This window comes from Squalius cephalus (assembly GCF_949319135.1).
Source record: "Squalius cephalus genome assembly, chromosome: 21".
Classification (NCBI taxonomy): Eukaryota; Metazoa; Chordata; class Actinopteri; order Cypriniformes; family Leuciscidae; genus Squalius; species Squalius cephalus.
Genome location: NC_137142.1, coordinates 34553217 through 34578216, shown reverse-complemented (window position 1 = coordinate 34578216; position 25000 = coordinate 34553217). Strand labels below are relative to the sequence as shown.

The window sequence follows — 25000 nt, the reverse complement described above, 5'->3', positions numbered from 1 at the left end:
CGACTCAATTAATACTGGGGATTTATTATTTATTTAATATTTGAAAAATAATATTACTTAATTTATATTTTCTTAATAAATGTATTATTAATTCATTCATTTATTTTTGTTTATTTATTTATTTTAAATATCATTTTTGATTATTTATTTATTTATGTATTTTAATCTTATTTTTTATTTATATATTTGTAAAAAAAAAAAAAAAAAAACTTTTTCTGTAAGCATTTCCACAAAAAATATTACTTAATTTATATTTTCTTAATAAATATATTATTTATTTATTTTTATCTGTTTATTTGTTTATTTTAAATATAATTTTTGATTTATTTATTTATTTATTTAAATCTTATTTTTGATTTATATATTTGTAAAAAAAAAAAATCTGTAAACTTTTTCTGTAAGCATTTCCACAAAAATATTACTTAATTTATATTTTCTTAATACATTATTTATTTATTTATTTATTTTTATTTATTTATTTATTTATTTATTTATTTGTATCTGTTTATTTGTTTATTTTAAATATATTTTTTATTATTTATTTATTTTAATCTTATTTTTTATTTATATATTTGTAAAAAAGAAATCTGTAAAAACTTTTTCTGTAAGCATTTCCACAAAAATATTACTTTATTTATATTTTCTTAATGCATTATTTATTTATTTATTTATTTATTTATTTTTATCTGTTTATTTGTTTATTTTAAATATAATTTTTTATTATTTATTTTAATCTTATTTTTTATTTATATATTTGTAAAAAAAAAATTTTTTTAAATCTTTAAAAACTTTTTCTGTAAGCATGTCCACAAAAAATTACTTAATTTATATTTTCTTAATACATTATTTATTTTATTTATTTATTTATTTTTATCTGTTTATTTGTTTATTTTAAATATAATTTTGTATTTTTTATTTATTTTAATCTTATTTTTTTATTTATATATTTGTAAAAACATTTTTTTTTTTAAATCTGTAAAAACTTTTTCTGTAAGCATTTCCACAAAAATATTACTTAATTTATATTTCTTAATACATATATTATTTCTTTATTTTTATCTGTTTATTTGTTTATTTTAAATATAATTTTTTTTTTTTTTTTTTTTTTTAATCTTATTTTTTTATTTATATATTTGTAAAAAAAAAAAAAAAAATTCTGTAAAAACTTTTTCTGTAAGCATTTCCACAAACCCCAGTTTGAAACCGCCTGTCTTGGGAAATTTGGAGGTTTACTACAAAGTTTAATGGAAAACCCAAATGTGCCTTTTCCAGTTAAACACGGTCCTGATATTAAACGAAGCACAAAAGACGTTTGTTAAAGCATCTAAAGGCTCATGACATCATCACTTAGATGGCCTTGTTTTTGGCTCAGAGAGTTTTTTTGTTGAATCAGATCCCTGTCTGAACCAACAGATTGTATTACTCAACCCAAAAGATCTTCTTGTAGAAAGTCCCCTTAAGACTCTCCCATCTGTTGAAAGCATGCCTCGGTTATATAGTCACATTTGATTATTTCCTTATGAAGGATAGAACACACACACACACACACACACACACACACAAATAGTTTGTATAGAGTTTTGTTTTGCGAAACACATTAGCAACTGCATAACAATGTCCTAACATCATATCAGTTACAGGCAAACACACTTTAGACTCGCTTCTAACTCAAATGGAGAGGAAAACACAATAAATAGCTGTCAATCACACATAAAACACACATTCCCCATGAATGCATTTGGGAAACTCTAGTGACATCATAGCGGAACTGGTTACAATCTGTCTTTTGTAATCTGAGGAATATTCCATTGGAATGAATGGGTCACTATGGAGATTTCGGAGTTTTGTACTCTGTGTGTGTATTTACACTACCGGTCAGAAGTTTTGGAATAATTCATAAAAATTCATAAAAATGAATAAAAAATTCATTTTTTTTATTGCAAAGAAGTCTCTTCTGTCACCAAGGCTGCATTTATTTGATCAAAAAATACAGTAAAAACAGTGAAATATTATTAGAATTTAAAATAACTGTTTTCTATATCACTATATTTTAATACGTAATTCATTCCTGTGAATTTATTCCACAAAAAAAATATGAATGTTTTCAACATTGATAATAATCATAACTGTATTTTGAGCATCAAATCATCATATTAGAGTGATGTGTGAAGGATCATGTGACACTGAAGACTGGAGTAATGATGCTGAAAATTCAGCTTTGATCACAGGAATAAATTACACTTTACTGTATATTCACATAGAAAACAGCTGATTTAAATCGTAATAATATTTCACAATTTTTACTGCATTTTGATGAAATATTTTTACTGTATTTTCTTTCAAAAACATTAAAACACCTTAATTATTCCACACTTTTAGCATTGCGTGTGAGTGTGTGTTTATGTATTTGTGTGCATGTGTGTTTGACTGTTACTGTTATGCTGGTAATATAATTTCTAATGATGCATTGTGTGTTAAATTAGAAAAATGTTTTAGCCCCATTACACTGCACGTGTCTCTACATCATGCATGCATGCAATCAATCACTCAATATTTCCTCAGGAGAATGTTTCTCTGGCTGATATTTTGTGTCTGAGGGACAGAGGGCTGTCGGAGCAGGAGCTGTGGGCGGTGTGTGTGGAGTGTGTGTGTTCTCTACAGAGCATCGCTCTCTCTCCACTCTTCCACACACTCTGCGTAACGCCCGACACACTGGCCTTCAACGCTCACGGCAACGTGTGTTTCATGGATCAGCTCAGCGGTGAGTCATCAGCTTCGTGACTCAAACACACTCACAGCGTTTGCCTGGATTTATTGAAAATATTGCTTTTGATGCACATCTCTACAAATGGATGGTGTTGACAGATGTGTCTTCATAAAGAAACTGTGGATAACCATATCATTTACTGTAAAACAAACAGTAAAATGACTTTCCCTGTGAACAAATGTACTGCCCATTGCTAGTTAATGTTAATTAATGCCTTAACTAATTATTGGGACCTTAGTGTAAAAAGTTAACTGTAATTTTACTGTAAAAACATACTGTCAAAATGTATGATTTTGGCAAGTAAAAATGATAAATTTACCATATAATTTACTGTGAAAAACAGTAAAAGGACTTTCTCTACGAACAAATACTACTCATTGCTAGTCAATGTTAATTAATGCTTTAACTAATTATTGGGAAAGTTAGCTGTAATTTTACTGTAAAATACTGTTATATGTATGGTTTTGCAAGTAAAAACTATGGATAACCATATAATTGACTGTAAAAAAACAGTAAAATGACTTTCCCTGTGAACAAATACTGCTCATTGCTAATTAATGTTAATTAATGCCTTAATTTATTATTAGGACCTTAGTGTAAAGAGTTAACTGTAATTTTACTGTAAAAACATACTGTCAAAATGTATGATTTTGGCAAGTAAAAATGATGAATTTACCATATAATTTACTGTGAAAAACAGTAAAAGGACTTTCTCTACGAACAAATACTACTCATTGCTAGTTAATTTTAATTAATGCTTTAACTAATTATTGGGGAAGTTAGCTGTAATTTTACTGTAAAATACTGTTATAGGTATGGTTTTGGCAAGTAAAAATTATGGATAACCATATAATTTACTGTAAAAAAAAACAGTAAAATGACTTTCCCTGCAAACAAATACTACTCATTGCTAGTTAATGCTAATTAACGGCTTAACTAATTATTGGAAACTCATAAAAAGGTAAATGTAATTTTTTTATGCACGTCTCTACAAATGGATGGCTTTGACAGACGCGTCTTCATAAAGCTGGGAGAGTGTGATTTTATTCATGTGGATCTCACATGTGTTGGTGTGTTTCAGTGCTATTGTGCAGTTGGATAATGGGGGCATTCATTTGCATAATTATTAACAGATATAACACCCTCCCACGAGTGCGCAATTTATGCCGTAAAGCATTATTAATGTGCATTTTGTGATAGTCTAAAACCTCTGAGATAAACCTTTGGAAATGAACTCAAGAGAGTCAGGATCATGTTAAGATAAAACTGGTACAGAGTAAAAATGCTGTTAAACTGTTACTTTAACATAATTGTAAATGGTTTAGCATTGCATTATATGTAATTTGGTAACACTTTACATTATGGTTCCATTTGTTAACATTATTTAAAAACATTAGTTAACATGAACTATTATTATAGTTCATGTTTATTTGCTAATACATTCTTATTAATACACCTGAGCTAACATGAATCAACAATGAACGGTTGTATTTTTTAACTAACTAAAACTTGCTTAACTAAGATTCATAAATACTGTAACAAACGTATCACTCATTGTTAGTTAATGCATCAACTAATGGGAGCTTATTGTAAAGTGATACCTGTAATTTTACTGTAAAAATACTCTCAAATGTATGGTTTTGACAGGTAATTGTTATGGTAACTATGAATTACCATATAATTTACTTTGAAAAACAGTAAAAGGACTTTCTATGCAAACAAATGTACTGCTAGTGAACGTTAATGAATGCCTTAACCAATTATTGGGACCTTAATGTAAAAAGTTAAATGTAATTTTACTGTAAAATACTGTTAAATTGATAGTTTTTGCAAGTAAAAACTATGAATTATCATATAATTTACTGTGAAAAACAGTAAAATGACTTTCCCTGCTAACAAATGTACTGCTAGTTAATGTTAATTAATGCCTTAACAAATTATTGGGACCTTAGTGAAAAAGTTAACTGTAATTTTACTGTAAAAATTGCAAGTAAAAACTATGAATCACCATATAATTCCCTGTGTGACAAATCACACACGATTATATTTTATATGGTTTTGTTTCTTCTTATTTTGTTATCAGATTAGGGTGTTTTGTGTTACAACTTGTAAAATACAGTAGTCAACATTTGAAGTGGATCAAAAAAGTTCATCAAAGTTGTCCTAAGACAAGAACGGGTATTGTTCAAAATTCACGTATAACTTTGATGAAAGGTTTTGATCCACTTCAAATGTTGACTATACTGTACAAATGAAGGTACAAATGAGAAATACATACAAACTAGCAATGGTTTTGTCCTCTAGTCCCGTTAGCAGCCCATTTCATACACAGAATGTCATTCTCAAAGGCCACAGCGTATGCTTTCTAAATATACCGGTGAGTTCCTCCGCCCGAGTATTTTCTGGAGGATCTGAGATACTGAGGAGGAGAACGCCTGACCTATTTAACAGATCCGAGCGTCTGGAGGAGAGCGTCTCTTCTCAATGTGCCCTAGTTAGACAGCGAGAGTTAGAAAAGCTCCTCCGAGGACTTACACACTTATTCACAGAGAGAGAATATAATTACACATCACAGCTGGAGCTTTCATACTGTGGGTTTTTGTCATAGTTCTGCGCATTCACCATAGTTAACACGACTTCTCTTTTTGAGATGGTTTTACTGGTTAAGTGAACTATAACAATTACTAGCGCTCCTAAAATCAGATCAAACACCTAATGCTGAATGTTAAACGTGTGTGTGTCGTCATGCGGCGTTTCTGAACGTAAAAGGTCTGCAAAGTTTCAAAGTGCAGATAAATAGAGTTATTGTGTCCTAAAAGAAAGAAGCGATTCTAAACTCCAGTAACGAGTCGTCTAATTCACTGTAAAAAGTGATCAGGTGACTTAACTTAACTTTTTTTTTTTTTTTTAGGAAACCCGTTGCCTTAAAATTATTAAGTAAATAAACCTTATGCTTAATCAAAAAAATGAAGTAATGTGGAATTGTCAAGTTCACATAACTTAATTTTGTAATTTTTGCATAGTTTATTTACTTAATAATTTTAAGGCAATGGGTTTACTCAATTTTTTTTAAGTAAGTGAACTGAACACTTTTTACAGTCTTCCAGTCTCACTTCTTACAGAAACCTATGTATGGTTTGTAACTAATTTGCATAATGCCAACCCATTGGCTGCCTGCGCACAACGCCTGCTTTGCCCCGCCCTCAAACACTGAGACTGGAAGAGTTTGGTTAGTGTTGTTCATGTCCACTTTGATGAGATTGATACGGTAAAACCCACGCCATCGTTACTGTTCATATCACTGTGATCAAGAGCTGAGATTCAGGTATGATAATGAGCGTTTGATTTCTGACCAATCTCAGCAAAGCAGCTCTCAGAGAGGCGGAGTTTAGAGAGACTGAATCTTCAAACGAAGCGTTTCAGACTCTGAGGGAAAAGAGCTGATGTGCAGTGGAGATTATGAGGACATTAAAGTGTTTTTGACATTGGATGCATGTGAACCTGTTGTAGGAGACGCCAAAACAACATTAGGAACCTTTAAAATAGCATAATAGGGGCTCTTTACATGATTACATTTTAGTGATCAGGTGTACCATTCTTTACCTGGTGAATTCAATTGTTAATATTCAAGCTTGTGTTTTCTAGTTTCTAGTTCCCAGTTTTTTTATACGTGGCTTTTGCATTGACAAGCACGACTCGCATTGGAAGTGTGAAAATGTAGTTTGATTTCTCTTGTGTTATGTGCCTTTTCTCAGATGATCCTGACGGCTGTTTTGTTCCTCCAGAGTTGGATAAGACTGGAAACACGTTTGAGGTGAGCTTAAACTCTTATTTTACAAGGTCAGAAACAATGTTTGCTAAATGGACAGAACAGGGCTCATCTAGACAGCGGAGAAACCTCCCAAAACTCAATACAATAGACAACAATACAAGCAGTCGTGTGTGTGCTTATGACATGCTGAGAGAGGATTGTGATGCTGCGATCGTGAGGTTTCAGTGCGTCTCTTCTTCTGGAGCACTTTCACTTCAACTGATACACACACACGTTTCATATTTCCCCAAAATTACTAAAAACATGCTGTCAAGCTTTTTGGACATATACCAGAGTAATACCAGTGTAATACAGAGTAATAATGAAAGAAATTGTAATTATAAAAGCAGAAAAAAAATTATATATATAATCATTTGTTGCCTCTTCATGACATTATTTTAATAATTTTGTCTATTTTAATTTTATACTTCTTTTTTATGCGTTACATATGCTTAATCTTTGTCAGATGGAGGCCAGCCTTCTTTTCTTTTCTTTTTTTCGTAACATAATTTTAATAATTTTGTCATTTTAATTTTATTCTTCATTTTTATACTTCATATACACTTTTTTTCAGATAGAGATCATTCTTTTTTTGGCATGTTCAGAACATATTTTTAATAATGTATTTATAATAATGTGTATTTATTTTTAATAATGTATTTTCATTTTCTTCTTCTTCTTTTTTTCCTTCCTATACACTTCATTCTTTTTTCAGATAGAGACCAGTCCTTTTTTTGCCATGTTCATAACATCATTTTTATAATGTTTTTTTTTTATCATTGTCATGAACATAATTTTAATCATTTTAATCTTATACTTCATTTTTAGGATGACTGTTGCATTCTGTCCTGGGCCTACAGACGAAGAATAGCCTTTGTTTTATTTCATAAACTAATAAATAAAATAAAAACTAAATAACCTGCTAGCTTCTACCTTATCTGTATATATATATATTTATATATATATGTGTGTGTGTGTGTGTGTGTGTGTGTGTGTATATATATATATGCTGTATATATATATAGAGAGAGAGTAAAATAATAAAAACCACGAGCCAGAATTGCTGTAGGCGGTTTGCATTTCTGAAATGAACACACCTTATGTAATGCTCTTTCAGTGGGAATGAACAGCCTTTTATTTTAAAAACCTTAATTCTGTTTCTCTACAAAATATTAATATTTTCTGAAATATTGATGATGATCAGATGTATGTTGGGATAAGGTGAATATTTATTCATGATAGGCAAGGCAAGGCAAGTTTATTTATATAGCACGTTTCATACACAATGGCAATTCAAAGTGCTTTACATAGAAGAAATTAAAATAATAAAAAGAAATAAGAATAATTAAAACAGTTTAGAAAAATTTAATAAAATACAGTACAGTACAACCAGTCGGACGAACAGTGGCACAGTGCTCATTCAGTAAATGCACAGCTAAACAGAAGTGTTTTGATGATATTAAGATTCTTCTTATCATCAGATTTCGGACGGACGAGTCTGACCTGCGTGAGATTCTGTTGTTTGCAATCTTCTTTTCATTGAAATGTTTCATTATTGGAGCTGAGCAATGAGTCGTCAGGTTTGATGGATTCAGATGCGGACCAAACCTGAAGAAAATATAGTCTCAAAGAAACTGTTATTGGAAAAACTGAAACATATTTTTAATAATATTCATAACATTCAGCTTTGTCCTTCATATACACTTTTTTTCCCCCAGATGGAGATAAGTCTTTTTTCTTTTTGCATTTTTCATAACATAATTTTAATACATTTGTAATATTGATTTTATTCTTCATACACTTTTCAGACAGATTATTTTAGCATTTTCATAACACCATTTTCATAATATTGTTTTGCATGTACATTTTTAACAATATCTTTGCTGGTTCATAACAACATTTTATTAATTTTGTAATAATCATTTTATACTTAGTTTTTATACTTCAAATACACTTCATTTTCTTTCAGATGGAAGCCAGTACTGTTTTTGTTGTTGTTTTTTTTTACATTTTCATAACATAATTTTTATAATATTTGTTGCAGGTTCATATTTCAATTTTAATAATTTTGTCATTTTAATTGTATAGGCTACTTCTTTTTTATAGTTCATTTACACTTCTTTTGCATGTTCGTAACATTTTAATAATTTTGTCATTTTATAGCCTACATAATTTTTATACTTCATATACACTTAATTTGTTCAGATGGAGACCAGTGTTTTTTCTTTTTGCATTTTCATAACATCATTTTAATCATTTTGGAATATTGATTTTACTTCATATATTTTTCAGATGGAGGCCAGTAATTTATTACTATATTATTTGTTTGCATTTTCAGAACATCATTTTCATTATATATATATATATATATATATATATATATTTTTTTTTTTTATTTATTTATTTATTTTTTTTTTTTTTTTGCATGTTCATAACAATGTTAATAATATCTTTGCAGGTTCATAGCATAACTTTAATAATTTTTTCATTTTAATTTTATAATTAATTTTATACTTCATATACACTTCTTTTTATCTTGCATTTTCATAACATCTTTTTTGTAATATTTTAATATTAGAATTTTTTTCATTTTTTTCATTTTAATTATACACTTCTTTTTTTGTGCATGCTCATAACATTTTACTAATTTTGCAATTTTAACATTATACTTACATTTTAGGGTGCATTCTGTCCTGTGACTTTGTTTTATTTAATAAACTAATAAGCAAAATAAAAACTAAATAAATGTGCCTTTTGTTTTGTAAACAAAAAGACCCATAATGCATGCGATGATCCATTACAACTTCATATTACAGATTTCATCTAGTGATAGTAGATCAGGTTTTGGGTTTATAGTCTGTATATTAGATAATCCCTTAGATATGTTTAAGAAGTATGATTTAATTAGCATGTCTCTGTTCTCCAGGGTCACATGTTCTCATTAGGCTCCACCCTCTGGGCCGCACTGGATCCCGTCACGGATCAGGATCAGGATCAGGATCAGGATCAGGATCAGGATCTGAGTGAAGAGAGCAAGTGTTTGCTGAAGCGGATGCAGCGAGAGAAACCTGAGGATCGACCCACACTCCAGGTTCATCATCAGAGACATCATTTTAATAATTATATTTGCATGTTCATAATATAATTTTAAATTATAATTGAAATAAAAAATAGAATTTAAATAAATATAATTTTCTAATATAATTCTATAGTTTTTTTATATATATTTTTGAAATAATAATTTTTTAAATAAAAAAATATTACTATTATATTTTTTACATTAACAGCATATCCATTTAATGGATATCGGCTGAAAAGGCTGCATATTCAAATATAATAAAAAAATAATAATTCATGTTAATAACATAATTGTAATAATTTTGTCATTTACAACAAAAATAATTCTGCTTTTTTTAAAGTAACATATTATTGTTATATTAACAACATAACAATTTGATTGCGACATAAACATGGACAAACCAGCACTGTGTTTGATGTGAACAAATCTTGATTTGTTCTTGATCTTGTAATGTTTGTTGACCTTTGCTAATCCAGGCTGTCCTTGAGCGCAGTCTAGTGGATATCCAGCGCTAGTGTTTCTCTGACACACACGAGCCACAGACTCAGTTCAGTCATGAAACAAAGATCTCTCCCTTCATCTGACCGATGTGAACAATCCCCAGATCCAGCTTTACTGACGGCTGACAGAATGTTGCAGAGAACACAGATATAAACGTTTAATGGAAATCACACTAACCTTTCAGGAATAATAAAATATCTTATACATTTGTTCTGGATTCTCTAAAGCTTTTTTGTCAGCTGAACCTCTGAGATTTTAAGTTAATATTTCAATAATTTAATAATAAAATAATTAATGTAATAATAATTTAATTAATAATTTACTCAAGTTCACATGATATGCACGTGAAAAAATTAGAAAAATGTACGATTTCAGAACTTCCACGACTTTCTATGGAGAATTAAATATTTAAAATGTATGACATAAATGGTTTAAGGGTCATTTGACTGAAGGAGGCAGATTTCCCTCTTTGTTAAATTGTTTTCAATGGGGAAAAATGGATAATAATTATTGCATAAATATTAATCAGTACCATTAAATTATCTCAAAATGCCAAATAAAAAAGATAAAATATTATTGAACAAAAATATATTACATTGATTTTACTGAAGAAAATAGAACATTTTACGTGTCCGGTCACTTTAACTGTAAGGAACATGAGTGTGTTCACAAATAAGGAGCGCACACGGGTTAATGATGCGTGTGTGTGAATAACATCAGCTCTTATTTTGCAGGATCTTCTCTCTCAGGCCGAGGCTTTCCTCACTGACGTCTCGTCCACAACCGTCTGTCGGAAACTATCCGCTGTTGGACGAAGACTTCTGTCCATAGAGTCCGTCGCTACTTTCCCAGGTTTGATCCCACAGTTGTCTCATAATGTGACTTCCCATATATATATATATATATATATATATATATATATATATATATATATATATATATATATATATATATATATATATATATATACAGTATATATTTGATTGCTTGAAGGAACATACAAGATACCAAACAAACCTCAAAAGACAAAGCTTAATACAATTTCAAAAAGACCGAATAGCAGCAAACAAAGAATAAATAAACAACATAAACCTAAAGAATCGGAAAAAAAGAAGGGGGTTATCATCAAAAAATATCTTCAAAAGAAATTATGGGTTGATAATTAATCCAAAATTATAAAATTGAAATATATAAATTATTTTAAAATTCAACTGATTTAAACAAGTAAAATAAAACACTTAAAAATAATGAATAATAATAAAAAGAATACATTTAAAAATATATATTTATTTAATTTTTTTACTTGCATGTCATGTGATCATTAATTGACATCAGAGAATAACAAAAAAATAAATAATAATAATTAAAAAAAATACAAAAAATATTTTATTTGTCTCCCTGCATTTCCTGTGACCAATAACTGACATCAGACAATAGCAAAAAATAAAATATCTAAATAAATGATTAAATTATAAAAAAATATGTTACTTGTTTAGCTGCATGTCATTTATTATTATTCTTTTTTAAATTAATTTATTAATATATATATATATATGTTAAATTATTGAATTATTCAAATGAAATCTCAGGTGGACTTACAAATATTTTATAAATTATACATTTTTTAGCTTAAAGTGGTTTGGCTTTAATAGCCAGATCTTTCTATTTCTTCACAGATAGTTCCGGTTTCCATTTTCTGGATTACAAAGCTGTAAGATCAAACACCACGGAGAATCCCTCCAGCGCTCGTCCCATGATCAGAAACTCCTCCGGCGACTCGTGTGACGGAGAAGAGCTTCTGCTGAGGCGCAGGGGTTTGGTGTGTAACGGCTCTCGCTGGTCTGGAGCGTCGGCTGGACTCAGGTACAGAAACACACCGCATCTCTTACTCAGTGTTTCTGTCTTGTTTCCAGTCCAAATATCTACAAATTCTTAAATCAAGATGCATTTACTAAAGTAGGAAAATGCCATAAAATATTATGTCTTGTTTTCTGGAGGAATTAATCAAAATGAAATGAGTTTTTGCTTAAAACAAACAAAATTATCTGCCAATGGAGAGAGAAAAATAATCTTAATTCAAACAGAAACAATATTATTTTTCTTACTCCATTGGCAGAAGATTTAGCTTTTTTTAAAAGCAAAAACACACTTAATTTTTATTTATTTCCCCAGAAAACAAGACTTAATATCTTATGGCATTTTCCTACTTTAGTAAATGCATCTTGATTTAAGAAATGTTAGATATTTGGACTGGAAACAAGACAAAAATACTAAGTAAGTAAAGCATTTTTTACAGTACATTTTTTAAGATTTTTTTGATATTTGGACTGGAAACAAGTTTTTTATTATAGTGCAAAGACCAAATACAAATTTTTCTTGCTTCTATTAGGAGATTAAGTGTCTTACGCGTCAAGAAATGCACGGCCAGTCCGTTAAAGTGTTGCACATTTATTTTCACAAACACAAAAACATGAAAAATCCTTGAAATTTGTTCAGCCAAACAGAGCTCAAGTATGGCTTTAATTCCTTTGAAATCTTACATCTTAAATCTGGATAATATCTTCCTCAGATTCCAATTTAGACAATTTTCTCATTTTTGACAGCCAGACGTAAGATAACTGTTTCTCTTTCTCCTCCTTCCTCTCTTGAATCACTTTAGCTAAAAACAACATATACTTGTATGAACAAATGTGACCCTGGATCACGTCACCAGTCTTGAGTCGCACGGATATATCTGTGGCAATAGCCAACAATACATTGTATGGGTCAAAATTATCCATTTTTCTTTTATGCCAAAAATCATGAGGATATTAAGTAAAGATCATGTTCCATGAAGATACTTTGTATATTTCCTACCGTAAATATATAAAACATGTATTTTTGTGAGTGAATGCAGCACAATCACCAACATAAATGCACAACTTTAAAGGAGATTTTCTCAATGTTTCGATTTTTTTGCACCCTCAGATTCCAGATTTTCAATTGTTGTCTCTCGGCCAAATATTGTCCTATCCTAACAAACCATACATCAATGAAAAGCCTATTTGTTCAGCTTGACCCTTATGACTGGTTTTGTGGTCCAGGGTCACATATAAGGAGGAGTGGCTTTAAAGCTGTCTTCAAGTAAAATATACAAGGACAACTTCGAGTAAATGCAGTACAGGAAAACTTCAAGTCAATTCTATATAAGGAAAACTTTAAGTAAACTCTGTACAGGATAACTTCAAGTCAATTCTTAAAGGTGCAGTGTGTAATTTTAGCGGCATCTAGTGGTGAGGTTGCGAACTGCACACAACAGAAGTTACGGTGGCCGACAGGAAGTGATGTCGTCGTCTGAGACAGCAGAGAGTAGCCAGTTAAACAATAAGGTTTCTTTACAAAGATAAATTAAGAAATTAGTTTTACTTAATCATTCAGTAAACCAATATGTTATTGTGAATATTGTTGTTACTTGTTCATCATTGTGTCCGTGTTTTATTCGCTGACTTTAGCTAAAGCTTCTTTACACGAAGAACAACATAGTGAGGAAACGCGTTTGTCCGTTTAGGGCCACCGTAGAAACATGTCGATGTAAACGGACCCGCGGTGTGTGTAGAGAGAAATGGCTCATTCTAAGATAATAAAAACATTACGGTTCATTAAGTAAGGTCTTTATACACCACTGAAAACATATGATATTGCATTTCTGTCACCAGATCCTCCTAAATATTACACAATACACCTTTAAATAATACAGCACTGTACATAAAACAGGAATAAGCTGAGAATAATAATAATAATACACACTGAATGCATATTGACTTGGCTCTTCATCAGGGAAGACGAGCCCTCTCCGGACAGCAGGTCTCAGAACAGTTCTCCGGTGCACAGGAGGAGTCAGGAGAGGAGAGCCCTGAACCGGTCCTGCTCCGTCCCGGACTCCAACAACCCTCGGGTGTTCAGTCCTCCCTCACACACTCCCATCAGCATGCTGGTGTCCGACCTGTCCGAGATCAGCGAGGACGAGAGCTGGAGCGGGAGACTGCGGGCTAAACACACTCGGGCTGAGAGAAGGTCCGAGCGGCGAGGAGAGGAATCATGTGACCCGTCTGTGGATGCGACGGTCGAACCGGACGCTCCTGAGACGGATCAAAGCGACTTTGTAGACGCTGAAACCCTGGAAGACGGAGATCTGTGCTGCTCAAACCACGACAGCCAAACCATCCTGTCCCAGAATGAGGGATATCAGAATGAGGTTTGTTTGTTGATACAGAACGGCCGAGATATGACCCACTTTATTATTATTTAGAATTAAAATTCCCTGATAATTTACTCTCCTCCACGTCATCCTAGATGTTCATGTCTTTCTTTCTTCGGTCGAAAAGTTTTTGAGGAAAACGTTCCAGGATTGTTCTCCATATAGTGTCTTCAATGGGGTCCAGATGTGAGTTTCAGTGCAGCTTCAAAGTCTCGACACGATCCAGCCGAGGAATAAGAGTCTTATCTAGACAAACCAGCGGATATTTTAGAACAATAATAAACTTTTACCCACAAATGCTCGTCTTGCACGTCCACGACTTTACGCATTAACGTAATCACGTTCAAAGGTCACGCGTGTTTCTGGTTCAAAAATGTAAATAGAGCGAAAAACTCTGAAAAAAAACGTCCGACATTGTTGTTTTACCTTTTATTTATTTTGTAAAGGGCGTTTGACTTAGTCTTTGCACGTTCGCTTTGTAAACACTAAGTCTGTACCTCCGCCTTCGTCACGCGTGACCTTTCAACCTGATTACGTAATGTGTGGCGCATCACAGCTAGTGTAAGACGAGCATTTGTGGGTAAAAGTATATAAATGTTTATTATTGTTCTAAAATGTCCGCTGGTTTGTCTAGATAAGACTCTTATTCTTCAGCTGGATCGTGTCGAGACTTTGAAGCTGCACTGAAACTCACATTTGGACCCCATTGAAGTCACTATATGGAGAACAATCCTGGAACGTTTTCCTCAAAAACCTTCATTTATTTTTCAAATGAAGAAAGAAAGACATGAACATCTCGGATGACGTGGAGGAGAGTAAATTATGAGGAAATCTTAATTCTGAAGTGAACTACTCCTTTAAACCAAGACACTACAGTTTATTTCATGCACTGCTCAATATTGAGATTTGAGTCTATTCTGTTCCATATCATATCTTCTCTCAGACTAGTGGAAAGAAAACATCCAAAAGAAACATTTAAGTGTTTTAACCAGGGCCTAAAACTAACTTTTGTCTGCAGCTGCCAATGGCTGGTGACTCTGAAAATGTACTAGCCATAAGCATGTTTTACCGGCCATGAAACCAGTTATGACCACAATTTTACATACCAGTGAAAATTCACAATCCTCTATTCCAATTTCAATGCCACAGCTAAAACTATTAACCTAACTAATATAAATTTAAAACATTATTAAAGACGAGTAGCAGTAGTTTTTAGGTGAAAGAGAGCTCAATTCAGTATTTGCGCGCTGTCCGAGACATGTTTTCTGCGCTCGCTTCTGATGTTTGCGCACACACAACTTTCCACACAGCGTTCAAGTAACAAATTACTTATTTTTTGCATCTTCGTGCACTTGAATATTTCCATTGGCAAGGCTTAGACTCTCAGTGCAGTGCTGGTCTGTTGACTGTCCCGCTCGTCGTTCATGTTTCACAGAAATCAGCTGGGGAAGAACGGTGACACAGTTTTAGCACTTTGAAAGTGTGATAAAAAGAAGTGTGTTGATGTAAAATGAATGAGCGATATTGTTGTATGTTTGTTCCCAGTGGATGTGCCTGCGGGATCTTCTCTCTCGCTCCGCTCCGCTCTCAGTGAACGAGCTCTGGGCTTTATGCCACACGTGTCTCTCCACGCTGCAGACGTACATCGACCTCCCGGGTCAGTCGACATCAAAGACTCTTTACTTTGTCTTTATGTGTCATGTCCATAATTAACCTATATTTTAATGCAGTGCTTTGCTAATGCACATATGCATATGTTTAATACACATTTTCTAATACTCATATGATTATTATGCATGAAGTGTTTGAGCTGTTTTTACTTCAGAGACCTGATGGAATATTTGTAGTTTTAAAATTTCATTTGACACACTGAAGGTTAAAACTTGATAATAAAAACATATAGAGAAGTGATGACCAGTTACAGCATACAAAAATATACACTTTCCTATTAGCTTGTTTCTGCCACGTAAAGAGTAAAAAAATAAATAAATACTAAAGATAGTTGTGAGTTTATATCTCACAATGTAGATTTTTTTTCTCTGAATTGCAAGATTACATCTCACAATTCTGAGAAAGTCAGTTATAAACTTGGATTTATGAGAAATAAAGTTAGAATTGTGAGATAAAAAGTCTAAATAAAATAGAATAAAATAGACATTCTTGACATTCCTATACATTTTTAAATAAAATCAAGATTTTTGTATTATTATTTACTATCATTTATTATTTATTATTTTTTCAAACAATTAAAATAAAACACTTAAAAATAATAAATGATACAAATAGAACAAATAAAAAAATATTTATTTTTGTTTACTTGCATGTCATGTCACCATTAACTGACATCAGACAATAATAAACAATAGAAATTATAATAAATATATATTTATAAATGGTCAAATGACATGCAGCTAAACAAAAATTGTAATAATTTTTTTATTAAAACGCACACGCACGCACGCACACTCACACACTCACACACACACACACACACACACACACACACACACACACACACACACACGTCATGTGAGCATTAACTGACATCAGACAATAATAAACAATAGAAATTATAATAAATATATATTTATAAATGGTCAAATGACATTCACCTAAACAAAAATTGTAATCATTTGTAATAACAAATAATTGTAACACACACACACACACACACATTTTTACCTGCGTGTCATGTGAGCATTTAAAGATGCACATTTTTTGTTGTTAAATTATTGAAATATTCAAATAAAATCTCTTAAGCTAAATATTTAGGGCTTTGGCTGACTTGACATTCCTAAGATTTGAACCTAAAATCTTGAATGTTGAAGCAAGGAATGTAATTTCCCATCTTCCCACATTCAGAAACACTGATAGTTTCAGCAACCATCACACTTTAATAAGAACTAAAGGCAACATTTCCTCAGCAATCGTTTGCTCCTGACTTGTATGATCACGTGTTCTCTGTGTGCCTTCAGACTATGTGTGTCTGGACTCAGTGTTTGTGGGCTGTGAAGGAGAGATGCTGTTTCTCAGACCCAAAAACTCAGGTACGAGCTCTCACAACTAATGCAATCGTTCATTAACTTCAGTTCATTAACTCATTAACTCAGGGCTTTCTCATATTAAAGATGCACAAATTCTAAACATTTTTAAATCCAACCTAAAAACTCACTTTTTTTAGTTTGACTTTTCCCTAAAGGTTTAATTATTTTGTATTCCAGTGTGTTCTTTTGTTTGTGTATCTGTGTATTTTTTACTTTTATTATTATTTATTTTTCTCTTTGTATTTTTGTGTAAAGTGTCTTGAGAAGCTGCTTTAAAATAAAGTTTATTATTATTAATAACTCTGTTCCGGTTGTCCTTCTCAGTCTCCTGTGATGCATTTTTCCTGGCTCCTGAATTTCAAGAACATGGAATTGTTACGGAAAAGGTTTGTCACTATGGCAACCACTTTCTAGTAGTGACACACAGTGCTGTGTGTTCAAACGGATGTGTGTTTCTCTCTAGGCGTGTGTGTATGGGGTGGCAGCCGTCCTCTGGGCTTCAGCCAAGTTTAATTTGTCTCCCGATCAAAAGTTGGCCATGCCGAGGAAACTCAAGAGACTCCTGCTGGAGATGGCCAAGAGAACGCCAATCGAAAGACCGTCTATTGAAGCGGCCAAAAAGGTGCTTGAGAACGATCATTATTTATTAATTTAAAACGTATTTTATAGAGTTATATTTTACTCAAAAATATAGGAGAATTATATTTATTATCAAGAAAAATAAAATGAAAAGTCAAGTCTATTGTGCAGGAACTTTATATAGTGTGTATATATAGTGTATATATAGTGTATATAGTGTATAGAAATAATATAAATAATACATTTAAAAAAATAGTTTTTAGGTGTCTTATGATCAACAGTAAGAACAGTAATATTGTGAAATATTATTTCATTTAAAATCATTCAAAAATCTTTACAATATTTACAATACACTTTAAATTAAGGTTTCATTTGTTAACATAATTAACATAATTAATACAAATTGTATTAATTAACAGTGTGCAATATTTATTTTTTTGCAACGTTTAATAATCTTTGCCAATGTTAGTTAATAAAAATACAGTTGTTCATTGGTTTTAACTAATTAACTAATGTTAAGAAATCCAACATTAAATCCCATTTTAAAAATGTATTAGTAAATGTTGAAATGAACAGAAGAAGTATTGTTCATTGTTAGTTCACGTTGAAAAACTAAGAGCTTTGGGTACTAGAAAAGTGCATTATAAATAATAAATTATTATTATTATTATTATATGTTAACTAAAGTAAGTAATATTAACAAATGAAATACATATGTAAATGAAACTTTATATATATATATATATATATATATATATATATATATATATATATATATATATATATATATATATATATATATATATATAGAGTGTAAAAATAATGATGTGTTATTTAAATTAAATAAATACTGATTTTAATAATTCATGATTTTGGGCTGAATTGTCCTGAACATAATTTCACAGTGTAATTATGGATGATTATTATGTTATAATTAATACATGATAATTATTATGTAATTATTCATTCAGTGTTAAAAGGCTTCATTAGGCTGTTTGCGTATGGTAATGTGGTTTATGTCTGCTGTCATATTTCAGTGTTGCCGTGACTACCTCTGCCGGCAGGGAAGTGATGTAGAGAGTGTGTGGACGCAGCTCATCAGTCGAGTTCATCAGGTGACGCGTCAGCATCTGATCTCGTCTTCTCACTTCTAGAGAGTCTCTGTTCTCTGTGCGGTTTACTATGGAAACTTCTTTCCACCATTGCAACGTTTTATCTCCAAATTCAGCAGCACGGTGGCTCAGTGGGAGAGCTCACGGTCTGCACATTCTCCTGTGAGAAATAAAGTCAGAATTATGAGAAATAAAGTCAGAATTAAAAGAAATAAAGTCAGAATTACGAGAAATAAAGTCAGAATTATGAGAAATAAAGTTAGAATTATGAGAAATAAAGTCAGAATTATGAGAAATAAAGTCAGAATTGTGTGAAATAAAGTCAGAATTACGAGAAATAAAGTCAGAATTACGAGAAATAAAGTTAGAATTATGAGAAATAAAGTCAGAATTATGAGAAATAAAGTCAGAATTGTGTGAAATAAAGTCAGAATTACGAGAAATAAAGTCAGAATTACGAGAAATAAAGTCAGAATTACGAGAAATAAAGTTAGAATTATGAGAAATAAAGTCAGAATTGTGTGAAATAAAGTCAGAATTACGAAAAATAAAGTCGGAATTATGAGAAATAAAGTCAGAATTAAAAGAAATAAAGTCAGAATTACGAGAAATAAAGTCAGAATTATGAGAAATAAAGTCAGAATTGTGTGAAATAAAGTCAGAATTACGAGAAATAAAGTCAGAATTACGAGAAATAAAGTTAGAATTATGAGAAATAAAGTCAGAATTATGAGAAATAAAGTCAGAATTACGAGAAATAAAGTCAGAATTACGAGAAATAAAGTTAGAATTATGAGAAATAAAGTTAGAATTATGAGAAATAAAGTCAGAATTACGAGAAATAAAGTCAGAATTACGAGAAATAAAGTCAGAATTACGAGAAATAAAGTTAGAATTATGAGAAATAAAGTCAGAATTGTGTGAAATAAAGTCAGAATTACGAGAAATAAATTCAGAATTACGAGAAATACAGTCAGAATTGCGTGAAATAAAGTCAGAATTGCGTGAAATAAAATGAGAATTACGAGAATGAAGTCAGAATTGCAAGAAATAAAGGCTGAATAGCGAGATATAAAATCAGAATTGTGAGAAATAAAGTCAGAATTGTGAGAAATAAAGTCAGAATTGTGAGAAATGAAGTCAGAATTGCAAAAAAAAGTCAGAATTGCAAAAAATAAAGTCAGAATTGCAAGTAATAAAGTCAGAATTGCAAGAAAAAGGCAGAATTGTGAGAAATAAAGTCAGAATTGCGAAAAATAAAGTCAGAATTGCAAGTAATAAAGTCAGAATTGCAAGAAAAAGGCAGAATTGTGAGAAATAAAGTCAGAATTGCGAAAAATAAAGTCAGAATTGCAAGTAATAAAGTCAGAATTGCAAGAAATAAAGGCAGAATTGCAAGAAATAAAGGCAAAATTCCGAAAAATAAAGTCAGAATTGCGAGAAAAAAAGTCAGAATTCCCTGTTTTAATTGCAAGCTTATATTTCGCAATCATGACTTTTTCTCACAATCGCGAGTTTATATTACAATCCTGAAAAAAGGTCAGAATTGCGAGTAATAACCTCAGAATTTGCGTGAAAGTCAGAATTGTGAAATAAAATGTTGCAGTTACCTTTTTAGTTTTTATTCTGTGGCGGAAACGAGTTTCCATATTTGATCACAGAAACTGTCCTTCTACCGCATGAAACATGTCAGTCCAGTGATATCAGCGACACACACTCATCTCTGTCCCGTTTGCACATCTAATACACATGTTTTTAACTCCAGCTTCCAGATAGTCGTGAATTGAATTTGCATGAGATTTCTCAAAGGAATGCAATTGCTCAGAAGTTGATCTTTCAAATCTCAGGAGACTTGGTTTAAATATCAACTTTCCCACAGATGATTATTCTGAAAATCTTTAGACAAACTAAAAATAGAACCAAATAAAGAGTAAATCCCAGTTACTCTCACAAACACACAAACGCTCTTCTGTAACTCTTTCCGGTCTTAATGCATGAACTTCGGTCAGCAAGTTTCTCATAACCAGAAGTGTTTTTCATTGAAGGCATTGGATGGGAATAGAGGTACAGAGGAACCGTGTTCTCCTGAGTGTGCTGGACACACACCTGACCCACACTTGGGAGAAGTTAACACAGGTGCGAGTCATTCTGTCAGTTTGCATTTTTAACATTTGAGATTAAGTCACAAAACATTTTCAGCTCATATTTCACCCTAAAATCAGAAGAGAGAAATTCTGCTGCTCATAAAGAAAGCCTATTATCTTTATGACAATTAAGCACATTTACCCACACATTCTTTGTAATGTAATGTGAAAAGAATCTCATATTATTATAATGTGAAAAAAAGAAGAAAATAATTATGTATATGCACTGTTATTCAAAAGTTTGGGGTGGGTTATGCTAACAATGCATTTATTTGATCAAAACTACAGTAAAAATTGTGAAATTATATTATAATGTAAATCATCTGTTTTCTATGTGAATATACAGTAAAGTGTAATTTATTCCTGTGATCAAAGCTGAATTTTCAGCATCATTACTCCAGTCTTCAGTGTCACATGATTCTTCAGAAATCACTCTAATATGAGGATTTGATGCTCAAGAAACATTCATTATTATTTTCAATGTTGAAAACAGTTGTGCTGTTTCATATGTTTGTGGAAACTATTTTATTATTAATTATTTGTTTTAAATATAAATATTTTGTATATATATATATAAATGAGAATCCAAAAACTCAAAAGTAAAATGGATGCATTGCAGAAATGAGAATATGAGGGGAATGTGCTTTTGCTATTAAAATACAGTTATATTGCAAAAAAATTGCATTAATGGTCCTAAAATAGGATTCCTCTTCATTATGTTTAATGTCTTATATATTTGTTTTTGGGGCTGAAATGTGATCCACACGTTTTCATGGGATCCACCCTGTTTTGTAATGAATGTTCAGACATGTGTGTCGGCTGAATATGAACATGCTTTACTATATTTGTGTGGTATTAATCTGCAGGTGTGTTTTTGTCTCAGGTTTTGTCCCGTTGGCCCCCGAGGGCCGGTTGGCCCCTGTAACTGGTCCTGTTCCTCATAATTACCCAGTGTCCTCCACCAGCATCAGTTTGCCCGAGGCCTTCACCTCTCCTGATACACACTTCAGCCCGATAGTCCTGACCCCAAACACACAGTCTGAGCTGTAGGTCCACTGACGCGCTCTTATACATATCCCTGATAGATGGACTATCCGCTTTCACTTCTAGAACTTTTTTACACTGCGATTTTTTTCAAGTGCTTTCTGCAATAATCTGCCAAGTGTCTTCTTTATAAAGAGACCAACCTTAGGTCAAAGCATTCATGAATTATAACATTTAAGTTCAGAACCGGGGTGAAACTTAACCGTTTCAAGAAGAATTCACTGATATATTTCCCCCACGTTTTTTTGCGAGAAATAAAGGCAGACTTGTGAGAAATAAAATCAGTATTGTGAAAGAAAAAAATGCGAGACATAAAGTCTGAACTGCAAAAAAATAAAGGCAGAATTGCAAGAAATAAAGTCAGAATTGTGATAAATAAAGTCAGAATTGTGAGAAATAAAGTCAGAATTGCGAGTAATAAAGTCAGAATTGTGAAGTGTGTAAAATTTCAGAACTGCGAGAAATAAAGTCAGAAATGCGAGAAATAAAGTCAGAATTACGAGAAATAAAGTACGAATTGCGAGAAGTAAAGTCAGAATTGTGAATTGTGTAAAATTTTGGAATTGTGAGAAATAAAGTCAGAATTGCAAGAAATAAAGGCAGAATTGCGAGAAGTCAGAATTGTGAGTAGCAAGTCAGAATTACGAAAAATAAAGTCAGAATTGTGAGAAATAGCCAGAATTGCGAATTGTGTGAAATTTCAGAATTGTGAGAAATAAAGTCAGAAATGCGAGAAATAAAGTCAGAATTGCGAGAAATAAAGTCAGAAATGCAAGAAATAAAGTCAGAATTACGAGATATAAAGTCAGAATTGAGAGAAATAAAGTCAGAATTGCGAAAAATAGCCAGAATTGCGAATTGTGTGAAATTTCAGAATTGTGAGAAATAAAGTCAGAATTGCGAGAAATAAAGTCAGAAATGCGAGAAATAAAGTCAGAAATGCGAGAAATAAAGTCAGAATTGCGAGAAATAAAGTCAGAATTGAGAGAAATAAAGTCAGAATTGAGAGAAATAAAGTCAGAATTTTGAGTTATAAACTCGGAATTGCGGATCTAGGATCTAATGCTCTTGTTTGTTTTTAAGGATTGTCTCTTTTGATGACATCACAGATGAAACTATCCCGCTAGAGCCAGAAGAACCGGACGAGAGCGACACCGAGGATGATGGGATTGAGGGAGTTTTCTCTACGGCGGATCATGTGACCGGTTGTTCATCATCATCCAGTTGTAAGACTCTTGTGAATTCAACGCCTCCAGTGATTACCCAAATAACCAATAAAGAAACGGACAAACAGCCAAACTACCCCACTCTACCATGTGACAATGGGTTTTATAACAACTTCCTGTTACAGCAAGACCCACAGACAGGAAGTCTGACCCTACTTCCTGTTCAGATCGCCATGCTTCAGCCAATCACAGGCGTGCATCACTTCAGCGCAGAACCACTAAACATCAAACTACCAAAACCTTTATCTTCTGTAAGATCAGACGCCGCTCTCAGGAATGAAAGAGGCAGTGTTTGCCATAGAGATAATAACTCTACAGTGTCTCCTGAAAGGGTTTTGGATATTTCTGCTCCTCACTGTATGAATCACACACTGACTCTCTCGAGCTCGTGTTGGAGATGCTCGTGTCTGAAGCGTGTGTGTGACCTGATCAGAGAACAGTTCACGTTTGACGGACACCTGGAGAACGGACTCGGAGATCTGGCAATGGGTAACCATTTTATATGCAAATCATTTTAATTTATTTTAATAACAATTTAACTTTTCGACTTATTATACCGTATTATTACTTCTTTAAACAATTTAAAAAAAATAATTATTTGGTTTTAATTTATTTTATTTTATTTTATTTTTTACATTTTGTTTTGTTTTATTATTTAGATTTTATTATTATTGTTTGTTTTACCATTTATTACTGTTTTTTATTATTATTTTAATTGTTTTAATTTTTACATTTTACTTTGTTTGTTTTATTATTTATATTTTATTATTATTGTTTGTTTTACCATTTATTACTGTTTTTTATTATTATTTTAATTGTTTTATTTTTTACATTTTACTTTGTTTTATTATTTATATATTTTATTATTATTATTATTATTATTATTATTATTATGTTTTGCAATTTATTATTATTATTATTTTATCATTAATTTTTTATTTTTTTATTTTATTTTGTTTAGTTTTTTGTATTTTTGTATTTGTTTACATTTTAGTATTTTTGTATATTAATTAAATTTACTTTTTCATTTTTTTTTTACATTTTTTTTTGTTTCTTTCTACATTTTATTTGATTCTTTCTTGTTTTTTTTACAATTTATTATAATTTTTTGTATTTTTTAATTATTTAATTATTTTAATTATTATTTTTTGCATTTTTTTTTTACATTTTACTATTTTTGTATTATTTTATTTTATTCTTTTTAAATTTTCTAATTTTATTTTGTGTTATTATTTTTCCATTTTTATTGTACATGTTATTGTTTTTTTTTATATTTTATTTTGTTTTATTATTTTTACATTTATTATTATTATTATTATTATTATTTTCAGTATAATGTACTTTACTTGCCTGTGTTAAAAATCACCCTTTCCTTAACCTTTAATTCTGTGATTTATGTCATAAATTCACAGATTTTTCTATTAATTAAGTCCAGGGGAGCTCACTCTAAAAGAAA

General features: G+C 31.2%; 1 protein-coding gene across 1 annotated transcript in view; it reads left to right on the top strand.

Annotated features, from left to right (window-relative positions):
* The window catches only part of LOC307149371 (kinase non-catalytic C-lobe domain-containing protein 1-like), a 46022-nt gene that overhangs the window by 2237 nt on the left and 18785 nt on the right, over positions 1 to 25000 (top strand). The window contains 14 exon segments of the mRNA XM_079855662.1: positions 2563 to 2761; positions 6523 to 6581; positions 9505 to 9669; positions 10893 to 11010; positions 11835 to 12021; positions 13975 to 14392; positions 15941 to 16052; positions 17371 to 17442; positions 17764 to 17897; positions 17903 to 18061; positions 19056 to 19133; positions 21176 to 21266; positions 22158 to 22320; positions 23402 to 24033. Of these exon segments, the coding sequence (XP_079711788.1) occupies positions 2563 to 2761; positions 6523 to 6581; positions 9505 to 9669; positions 10893 to 11010; positions 11835 to 12021; positions 13975 to 14392; positions 15941 to 16052; positions 17371 to 17442; positions 17764 to 17897; positions 17903 to 18061; positions 19056 to 19133; positions 21176 to 21266; positions 22158 to 22320; positions 23402 to 24033 (2587 nt within the window).